This window comes from Rattus rattus, chromosome 15, assembly GCF_011064425.1.
Source record: "Rattus rattus isolate New Zealand chromosome 15, Rrattus_CSIRO_v1, whole genome shotgun sequence".
In the NCBI taxonomy this organism is placed as follows: domain Eukaryota; kingdom Metazoa; phylum Chordata; class Mammalia; order Rodentia; family Muridae; genus Rattus; species Rattus rattus.
In genome coordinates, this window is record NC_046168.1 from 12,164,753 (window position 1) to 12,176,527 (window position 11,775).

Genomic DNA, 11,775 nt, shown 5'->3' on the forward strand with positions numbered 1-11,775 from the left:
AGAAGTAGGATCTTTATAAGACATTTCTCAAGAAGTCTAGCATAAAACTTGGATAAAAATAGTTTGGATTTGCCCTTAAAAATTTTTACTACCACTGTAACAGCACAGCATTTCAAACAAATGATAACTGCTACACATACTCACTGAAATACAACAAATTTAGGAAACTTTGGAAAATCGAAGCTTTTTTAAGATTCCCAAAGGCATTTTTTTCTTGAGCACTCAATTTGATTCCTTGTCACTAACACTTATTTAATAAATGCTATGCTCAGAGTTGTGATGTTTGCCAGGTCCTGGCCTTAAGGAAGTATTTGTCTAAAACAAAAGTTAGGGAAACACAAGACAATACATAATTTGATTCACCACATGAAGGTATACAGATATTTGAAAACGTGTGTGTACACACATCTATACGTGTATTTTGTGGGGGCAGGGGTATTTAGATAGGATTTCTCTGTGTAGTCCTAGTTATCCTGGAACTCCCTCTGTAGACCAGGCTCGCCTTAAACAGAGAGCTCTGTCTGTCTCTGCCTCCTGAGTGCTGGGATCTAAGGAGTGTGCTACACAAACACCTGACTCCTATCATTTTTACTTCTTAGACTTCTTCTCTCTTCTCCCCTCTCCCCTCTCTTCTCCTTCTCCTTCTTTTTAGTATTGGAAACTGAACTGAGGACTTCACACATACTAAGTAAGCTCTACCACTCAGCTTTACCTTTTGGGAGGTGTTTCAAGACAGGGTTTCTGTATGTAGCCCAGGCTGTTTGGAACTCACTGTGCAGACCAGGCTGGCCTCCATCTCAGAGATCCTCCTGCCTTTCTGGTTCTCAAGTGCTGGGATTAAAGGTGCGCACCACCACCTGTCCTATCATTTTTAAATTAGCTTTAAAAATATCCAGACACTCATCCATGATAGGCATGAAGGGAAGAAACAGAGCAATCCCTTCAGTCAAGAGCGAGCTAGTTCCGAGCATGTAGGCACACATCTTTACTCTCAGAACCTGGGAAACAGAAGCAGTCAGATCTCTGGATGTACAAGGCTAGCCTGGTCTAAATAGTGGAGTCCCAGGACAACCAGAGCTACATAGTGAGACCCTGTCCCAAAACAAACAAAAACCAAAAAGAAAAAAGAGGAAGAACTAGTCAATAGACTTAAACAGGAGGCAGACATTGCAGGATTTGAGAAAACTATATTAGAAACAGAACTACATAGCTACAAGGTTTAAAAGTTATCAAAATAAAACTTTTTAGCAATCAAACTGAAATTTAAAAAAAAAATCACACGTGAGTATAAAAAAAACATTACAAATTGACACAAAATTTCTTTTAAAAAAAAAAGTGTTTTTATTCAAACAGGGTCTCAAGTATCTCAGATTGGCCTCAGGCTTCCTACATAGCAGGGGCTAGATAACTTTGAACTTCTGGTTCTTCCTGCTTCTTCTTCCTGAGAGCTGGGATTATAGGCATGTACAACTATATCTAGCTTATATGGTACGAGGTATTGTACTCAGGGTCTTATAATGGTCCAAGCAAGCACTCTATCTACTGAGCTACATCCCTAGCCCAAATGTCATCTTCTTAAGGCAAAAAATTCTCACTTAGAATAGTCAGAAAAAGGGTTGGGGATTTAGCTCAGTGATAGAGCGCTTGCCTAGCGCGAAGGCCCTGGGTTGGGGTCCCCAGCTCAAACAAAAAAAAAAAAAAAAAAAAAAAAAAAAAAAAAGAATAGTCAGAAAAAAACTGAGCACTTTGAGGGTCTATGTCCCAAGCTTCCTTTGCAATAATTCATAGTGCAGTAATAACTATTGGTTATATATCAAAATGATCTTGTTCATTTCAGCATTCAAATAGCACTCATGCTCTTACAGGCTAGGTCCATAGCATGTAACGGAAATAACTGACCTTTTGGTTGTACACCTTAGCCTTTATCTGCTGAGCTGTCTCCTAGCCTCAACTGACATTCTTAAAGTGAAAACAAACTGCTGTAAAGCAATGGTTTGTAATATGAGGGGAGAAGAGGGGAAAGAAGAGGAGCGTCTTTATGAAAAATCATAAGATAGCACAAAGCTACCAACCCAATGTAAGCTCCCAGAGGATTGCAATGCCTTAAAACTTCATTTATTTTTTTTAATTTTTGAAGGTTTATTTATTTTATTTATATAAGTACACTGTAGCTTTTTTCAGACACGAAGGGGATTGGATCCCATTACAGATGGTTGTGAGCCACCATGTGGTTTCTGGGAAATGAACTCAGGACCTCTGGAAGAGCAGTCGTGCTCTTAACTGCTAAGCCATCTCTCCAGCCCAAAAACTTCATTTTTTATCATAAAAAAAAAACAAAAAAACAAAGCTACATTTAGAATATCCCCCTCTGTCGAAAGATACCTTACAATGTCAATCTATAAAAGCAACACTGATGACTTGAAAACTGATTCTACCCAATCTGCAGGCTCGATGATTAGGACAGCCTCACCTGCCTCCCCTAACTTACACTTCCATCCTGACACATCCTTCATGTCACGGCTGCCTCCATGCCCTTCACACATACTGTGCCCTTTATTTTTTATCACTATCTCCTTTGCATAAAACTCAGCAGTCATAAAGCTTAGCAAAAATCCTCCTCACATGAAGCCTTCCTTCTCCATCTTCCATTCTAGAAAGAATACATTTTGTGCAATGTAATGTGAAAGTTAAGAATGGAGACTTGAGCCACAGTCCAGCCTGGGATCAAAACCACAGCCCTACCACTTTATCCTGTGACCTAGGGAAATTCACTTAATGCCTCGAAGCCTCTTTCTCCACTATGTTATAATCAGAGATAGTAATTGTACTTTTTTCTTCCTTCCTTCCGTCTGCCCATCCAACCATCCATTTGTTTTTCCAGACAGGGTTTCTTTCTGTGTAGCTCTGGCTGCCCTGAAACTCACTGTGTAGACCAGGCTGGCCTCAAACTCACAAAGATCCACCTGCTTCTGCCTCCCAAGAGCTGGGATTAAAGCCTAGATAGTAATTATACTTTAAAGAGTTGCTCTAAACATTAAATGCATGAAAAGCTGCTAATAACAAAACCTTACTAATTATGATTAGTAATCATAAACTCTTTCAAGACACAGCACAAACATATCCTATGACAGCAGCGAGTCAGTACTCTTTAATATCCCCACAGCTCCTTCTATTTCTTCCTCATCAAAAATGAGACTCTATCATCTCTGTCATACACCTTAAGATCAGAGAACTTTTTCCAATTAAAAAAATATTTGTATGTACTTTATATGCATGATTGTTTTGCCTGCAGAGAAAATTTTATGTATGTGTGTATGTAAGTGTACTGCATGTGTGCCTGGTGCCTGCAGAGCTCGAAGGCATCAGACCTCCTGAACTTGGAGTTACAGGTGGTTGTGAGCCACCGTATAAGTCGTAGGAATTGAACCTGTGTCCTCTCGAAGAGCAACAAGTGCTCTAAATCACTGAGCCATCTCTCTAGCCACTTATTTTTTTTACATCATGAGACAGTACTTATATAAAATTCCACACAAAGGGGGTCAGAAAGAGGACTCTGGATAACAGCTCTTACTTATTGCTCTTCCAAAGGACTTGCGTTTAGTTCCCAGGACCCACAAGGTGGTTCATAACTAACTCCAATTTGAGGATATCTGATGCTTTCTTCTGGTTTCATAAAAGCTGAACATAGCTTGATCCACAGAGCAAGTTCCAGGCTAGCCATATTTTGAGACTTATGTTTTTGAGATTTTGTTACATTTCATTTCCCAAGAGTAACAGGCAGACATGATGTGATATTTCATAACTTTCTCTCTGCACAGTAGTAACTCTAGTCTCTATTCTGGGCAGGGTTTCCTCTTACTAGATATCAGCAACTGGGTCTATAAAAACATTAACAAAACAGCAGTAACGGGGTTGTGGATTTACTGGTAGGTCTATAGAAGCGCTAAGGCCCTGGGTTCATCCCCAGTTCAAAAAAAAAGAACTAAAAAAAAAAAAAAAAAAAAAACAAACAAACAGCAGTAACTAATGGTCCTCCTTCACACTCCAGAATGGGCAAGGAATCTCCAGACTCCTCTCAAACAGGCAAAAACTAAATCTTAGGGTGGGCAAGGAAACTGAGGCTATCTTCACAGAGACTTGTAGCCACTCCATTCTGTGGTCAGAGCAATCTGATCACCACTAAGTAGATCCCATTGACTGGTTGATTTCTGCTGCTTCTAACATGCACTCAACTCTCAAACGCAAAAGGAAAGGAAAGGTCTTGGGTCTGACATTGAACAAGGAGGCACATGAACATTAATGACACTAAACACTTTATTTTCTGTCAAATGTTTGCAGAAACCAGTTTTAATTTGGAAAGGTCCTGGCAGCCAGAAGAAAAATAAAAATAATATCAAACAAGGACTTCTAAAAGGTACCAAACTTTGTTGACCTCCTCTCCAGTGAAAGCAGTATGAAATCAAATTTAAGGCCCCTGGAAAAGGTCTCCAGGGAAGAGAAAATGAAAAACTTCTAAATTGAGCAAGAGGCAGAGTCTGTAATATCTGAACCAAGATTACTTCCTTCCAGTATCACAGATTATGATTCTAAGGTAGAGATCCTATTCTAGACCATCCAATCATAAACCCAGACCCTACTACCCAGATCCCCTGAGACAGTTTTCTTTTTGCAGGAAGCAAGGTGCCCTGCCTTAACATGACCAGTATGGACTAAATCCTGGGCGAATGCATTCCAGACTAGGCATGGCATCTCCTGTGCCGTCCTTAATCAAAGGCTGTGCACTGGACACTGTCACTCTTCCCCCCCCCCCCGCGTGTTAAGAATATGGTAATGAGATGCTACTTCATTCCTACTCTAGCTGAGAGCTCAGCTTCTGAAGCACTGGAAAAAAACAGGCTTAAGCTAAATCATTCTTGATCACTTCCCAAAAAAATGGACTTCATATATAACCAGATTTAAGGAAATTGTGGCAGAAAGCACGTGGGAAGAGATTCTAAACACAGGCTACACTGGATTCTAAACACTGGACAGCACCAGGGACTAAGACAAATAGGAAGAGGGGCTAGACTTTACTGAAGGACCAGGGTTTGATTCCCAGCATATACACAGTAGTTTACAACAGTTTCTAACTCCAGTTCCAAGAGATCTGATGCATTCTTCTGGCTCTGCAGACACCAGGAATGAACCTGGTGCCCAGGCATACATACAGGGAAGCACAAATAATGAAAATAGCTAGGAGAAGTCATTCTAGGCTTGGCTTAGAATAGTTAACACTATTCTTAGAAACTTCTCATTCCAAGGAGCCAGGATTTGATGGGATTATTTTATAAAGCAGCATAAGTCTCAATGCATTATTCAAAACAAGTACAGTCAAGGGGCAGCAAGGAAGTTCGATATCCTAGTGTAGTAAAGGAAAAAGGGAACCCTGAGAGTCTACAAACCAATAATAATAGGAGACCACCAAATAGGCACTTAACAAACCAGAGTACAGACTGAAAACTAGCAGTATCTTATGGATGTGTATACTATGTAGTTAGGCCCAGAACTTTATTTGTCATTATCCCCTGAAATTAACATTCTAAGTATACTAGTTATGGTAAGCAATCTAGCAATGACTGAAAATATAGAGAACAATGTGTCTTATTACACAAGAACTATACGTTTAAAAATTTTTTTTAGATAGGGAACTCACTTAGTAGCCTAGGCTAGTCTTCAAACTCGCAGCAGTCCTGTTTCCAGAGTGCTAGATTTCAGGCCTGAGACACTTTACCCGGTTTACCATTTTAAATGTAGGAACCACCCAAGGCTTTGTATATGCAAAGAGCACACTCTGTCACTAGCCATACCCTTCATCTCTTGTGTCATTTGTAATAAGCAATGTGAGTGAGCATCCTTGATTTGGGTTTCAGATGGCAGGGATGAGGCAGAGTCCTGAAATACATTTTCATGGACACAGGGGTGACTATACTGTTATATTTATATTATGAAATCATTAAATTACACTTAGTGAGATTCTTAATGACATGGAGAATTATTTAATATGTTATTTTAAGCAAAGAGATAAAAATAATATACAAACACAAAATATACATAATGTCTTAAGTAACTTAAAAGACATATACAGCTTACATGCAGGAGGGGGGACTAATGTGTAGGAGAAATAATCTCTACAGGTCATTTCTAAGACAACACGTCAATCTTAATTTCCTTCTTTAAAATGACTTCATTTCCAAGTTTTTCCCATGAACATTCACTTATCAGGGCATCTATTAGCTACAGACAATCAATTGTCAATGTTCACCACTAAGTATGAGGCTATGAGATGGCCACCTTTACAGATTCTAAGCTGACACAGGTACTGGTTGTTCTTTCAGAGGACCTGGGTTCAATTCCCAGCACCCACATGGTGGGTCACATGTGTCTGAAACTCCATTCCCAGGACATCTGACATCCTCTTTCAGAGTCTGCAGGTACCAAGCACACACTCAGTACACAGATACACATGCAGGCAAAACACTCAACACACACACAAGAAAAAAGATGAAAAAACCTTTACACTATTAATAATTCTGTTTTAGGGAACAAAGATGGTTCAGAGGTTAAGAGCACCAGCTGCTCTTCCAAGAGGATTAGGTTCAATCCCTAGCACCCACTTGGCCACTCAGAACAGTCTATAACTCCACTTCTAGGGAACCTGATAATCCTTTCTGGCCTCTGAAGGTACCAGTCATACACATGTACATATGGACACACATACATGGAGGCAAAACATTCATATAAAATAAAATATAAAGAAATCTTACTTTTATTATTTTTATTTATGGGCATGCGCGCATGTCTAAATAGGTCAGAAAGGAGTGCTAGACTGCTTGAAGCTAGAGATATTCCTGACATGAGTACTGTACACTGAACTTGGGTCCTCTGGAAGAGCAGTAGGTACCTTTACCCACTGAGTCATCATCTCAGTCTCTACGCTATTAATAATTCTTACCTGTCATTAATTAAGAATAGAATTTAACTTATTTAAGAGACTCTAACACTGACTGACATCAAAACACCTAAACAATAAGCCATTCTAGACCTGCAATTTGCTGACCTCCCATGCCCCTTATAGATTACAACCCCCACACTTGTTCCTTGGTGTCCCTTGAGGACTTCAAACACACCACCACTTGAGGTCACTGGCAGGAATGTTCTTCCCCTACAGACACATGCCTAAATGGCTATTTGGCATCGTTCCCCAACCATCCCCTTTAAATGTCCCTGTTGCAATAAGGTCTACATGGACCTACTCAACATGGGAGACTAGCTTCCATCTTTGTACCCGACACTGCTCTATTTCTGTTTTATTTGTTACTTTCTAATAGACTACACAATTTAAAATATATTATATATCATATATAAATGCACTATACATTTATATATATTTTAAACACACTAAATATATATTTATACATATAAAATATAAATATATATTTATAATATATATTTTAAATATACTCTTATGTATAATAAAAACATGGTTATAATATATAGCAATATTAAATAATATATTATTGGATTAAGTATATTAAATATAATATATATTTTAAAAATTATATGTAGTGTAATGCCTTTCTCCTTCTACTGGAAAATAAACCCAACAATGGAATTTTGATTCTTAGTTACAGTATGTCCAAAGCACTTTAAAAAAAGCATTACACACAGCAAGTCATCAGTAAATAAGTTCAATGTATATATGAAAGATGTGAATGTAAAGACTAAAAAAATAATGTGACTGTAAAAACAGAGTCTTTTCTTTTTTTAAAGATTTATTTATTTACTTTGTGTATGAGTGCTCTATCTGCATGTACACCTGCATGCCAGGAGAGGGCATCAGATCTCACTGTAGATGGTTATGCCTCACCATGTGATTGCTGGGAATTGAACTCAGGACCTCTGGAAGAGCAGCAAGTGCTCTTAACCATTGAGCCACCTCTCCAGCCCAGTATAACTTCTAAGACGTATCTACTACTTAAAATCGGACAATCTTCTATGCTTAGATAATAAAAATGTCAGTCGTAAAATTCTTAGAAAAATCCATTCATCTCTATTTGTTTCAGTGTTTATCTATCAAAGACATATGCTGACTTCCTGGAAAATTAGTTTTATCAAAACTGAAAGGTTATATGACTAGGAAGGTATATTAAGTAGCTTCAAAAATATTTAGGACAAATGTTAAACATTAGAATATATACACATTTTACCATTTGGTCATTAAACTAAAGCAGCTTTAGAGCTACATTTGCCACAGGATGGTTATGCATGCCTATAATGCCAGCTACATAGGAGTCTGCTAGAGCAGAACGGTGAAAAGTTCAAGATGAGCTTGGGTTACATAGGGTTCAAGGCTCTAGTCCGGGCAATCTTTCAAGACTCTGCCTTAAAGATAAAAATAAGGGAAGATGGCTCCATTGCTAAAGGCATTTGCCACTAAAGCTGATAACCTAAATCTGATCCTCAGACCCACTTGGTGGAAGGAGAACTAATTTCTCCAAGTTCTCCTTTGACCTCCACACTGTGGCATGCTCAGTCCTGACCTTTGAATAAATCTAATAAGAAATAAAAGGTAGCTCAGTGGTAGAGTGTCTACTTTCCTAGTAGATACAAAGCGTTGGGTTTAATCCCAAGCCACACAATAAGAAACCAAAACAAACACAGCAAAGCAGTACATGTGAGTTATAAACCTAGACCTTGCTACACATCAAACCAATCTAATTCCTGACATAAACCTTAATAAATGACACCCCCTGGACTATTTCAAGTGGTATTTCTTTCTGACTGCTTACTGTTCTTGCCAAATATTATTCAGGGATGGTGGAGCCTGCTAATACATCATACACTGAATAAACAGGCATAGCTGAAACTGCCTAGTATTGAAATTTAACCCAAGAGAACTTTTTTCTCTGTTAGCATCAGCTGACCAGACTATCCCTATGCTTTTTTTTTTTTTTTTTTAAATCTACTACTCTTTACCCTTTCGGGGCATTAGAAATATATGGAAAAGCCTCCCAAGACACTGTACCTCTGAATGGCGGTCACACTTCCAGTGTCGGATCCGGAGTGCTGCTCGTTTACATCATCCTCACCATCTGACCCTGAATCCCGCTCGTCCTGTACTGGGGTTGCACCACCATCATCTGCTTAAAAACAAAACAAAACCCCACTTAGGTATAAGGTGGATGACGTCTGCAATAATGTTTATGATGACAGTTAAAATGAACATCTACAGCTAAGACGGGCAAAAGTTCTAGACAATAAGATACCCGTCTAAATACTAACAACTACTACCATGTGATGTGGGAAGCCCAGAACAAATTAACTAGATGCCAAGTTAGAAATTATCTAAATTATACTTTCTATTGTTTTATTATCTATCTTTCTAAGGTATTTACCATCTTCTAATGCACTATGTGACTTAAGTTATTTTGTTTACTCTGGAGTTTTCGATTCATAACTGAATCTTTGGAGCCCAGACTGTTGCCTGTTACATGGTATACAGGAAGTGCTTGTTTATGAATGAAGAGCACAGGAACTTCAGTCCAGAAATAGTGAGAATTGATTGATGTATATAAACTATAATCTGATAGGATGAATAGTATTGTCATCTAACCTTATCCAATGCCTTAAAAATACCAAATAAAATTATCCCTAAGAGGTACTTAGGGATATTAGAAGGCATAAGACCTGATTAGTAGTTTAAGAAGCAAAAGTTAAATGAAACAGTAAAGTACAAGAAAGCCAAAAAAGTAATATAAAAGTGGAATTACTTTTATACTAATGAGATCTTCAATTCACTTCAAGAGTAAAGTTGATACCTGGGCATGGTGGGGCATGTCTTTAATCCCAGCACTAAGGAAGAGGCAGGAGGATCTCTGTGAGTTTGAGGCCGGCCTGGACTACAGAGTGAATTCCATGACAGCCAGGGCTGTTACACAGAGAAAACCTGTCTCAAAACAAAAACAAAGTAAAGTTTATAAAGTAACAAAAAAAATAGTTTTGGAAAGTCTTAACAATTGTATTCAAACCGTTGAATGACTGGAGAGATGAGGGCAGCTGAGTTAAATTCTGGAGTAATAGGAAAACACTGAATGGAAAAAAATTTTAAAAAATGCATAACTAGACAGCCTAAGTTAAGAATACAGACACGCACACCAAAAAATTAAAATCAGAAAAGCAGCCTAAACATGCACCTTTAATCCTAGCAATGAGGTGGAGGCAGGTTGATGAATGTCTCATCTGTGGATGCCAGGCCAGTCTGGTCTACAAAGTGAGGTTGAGGCCAGCCAGTGCTACAGAGTAAGGCTCTGTCTCAAAAAAAAACAAAAAAAAAACAAATCAAACCAACCAACAACAACCCAAACAGCTAAAAGGAGCACACGTGTGTGTGTGTGTGTGTGTGTGTGTGTGTGTGTGTGTGTGTTAGGGAACTGCTATCTTCTTGCTACCTCGTTATTTTTCTTGTAACATAGCCTATAGACCATTCAAACAGAATTAATTTTAAAATGCCAATGAACTGAAAAAATATTTTGGTATTTAGGCAAAACAGCAAACAGCTTAATGCTAAACTATCTAGTTCAGTACTTTTGATAAAGTCCAAAAGAAATCGGCACACAGCTCTTTTAACCCAGCAGGCCCTTGCCTTGTTCACCTCTTCGTCTAGTGTGCCGATTTAGTACAGAAGACACGAAAGTCACTCCAAGTACCAGGGACTCATTCCTTGCTTTAAAAATGCGTGTGTAAACTTAAAAGACCCCGCCCTTTCTTCCCGGGAAGCCAGGCTTACAGATTAAACTAGCCCTAACTGGTAAATAAGAGTCTAGAGACGATTCCTGTCCCCCATGGAACTAGAAAACCTCAACTCCTGACAATTCCCTTTGAAAGACGTATCTCTTCCCTGGCCGACTGAAGAGACAACTTGAGCAAAAAAAAAAACCCTTCTTGGACCGGAAGAGATTCCCTTAAGAGTTCCCTCCCCAGGCTCCAGTCCCGCCCCTCCTCGCCCGTACACCTGAGGAGGCAGGAGGGGACTTCCCAACAGGGCATGGATACTGACAGCGGGCTTTCCGGTGCTGGGCCCCGGCAAAGACCTCTCCTGCTGAAGCGCGAGGCCGAGCCGCAGCGCGGTCCTCCCCGTCCCGACCCACCTGACTGGTCACCGCTGTAGTACTCCGAGTCCATGGCAGGCGGGCTCTCGGCGGGGAGTGTCCGCGCCACGCGCCGCCCCCGTCACGTCCTTCCTGGCGGAGTGACCTCTCTCCGCAGCAGAGCGCTTCTGCCTCACCCGCGACTCTGGAGAAGTCGGCAGCGGCGGGCGCCGACGCTTCGACCGGGAAACCCCAGCTACTAAACAGGGCCGTACCTCACCGACCGGCAAAGTGAAGAACCGCGCTCAACTTCCCAGAAGCACCTCTGGGGCCAAAATGGCGCCTGCCCACCGCCCTCAGAGAAATGCAGTGCGCAGGCGCCGTTACCCTTCTGTCGGCCAATCAGAATATGCTATGGTAATATGACGCCACGGCACCGTCGGGAAGAGGCTGCCGGGAGAGTTGACTGGACGCGGGAAGTTGGACTTTAGTTAAATACCGATCTCGGTTGGATTTGGTCTGTCTCCAGAAGGAGTAATGTTACTCACTTGGCCCTCAGTTCGGGCTTGTTTTGAGAAACATTTTAGTTCTTGTGAAAAATGAAAACCCGGTAAAATTATATTTTAACATTCGGTCAAATAACTAGTTC

General features: G+C 40.0%; 1 protein-coding gene across 1 annotated transcript in view; it reads right to left on the reverse strand.

Moving 5' to 3' along the window:
* Positions 1-11,474, reverse strand: part of Iws1 (interacts with SUPT6H, CTD assembly factor 1) — a 31,919-nt gene extending 20,445 nt beyond the window's left edge. Inside the window, 3 exon segments of the mRNA XM_032886264.1 lie at positions 9,065-9,081; positions 9,084-9,179; positions 11,187-11,474. Of these exon segments, the coding sequence (XP_032742155.1) occupies positions 9,065-9,081; positions 9,084-9,179; positions 11,187-11,220 (147 nt within the window). The 5' untranslated portion in view covers positions 11,221-11,474.
* Between the last annotated feature and the right edge of the window lie 301 nt (positions 11,475-11,775).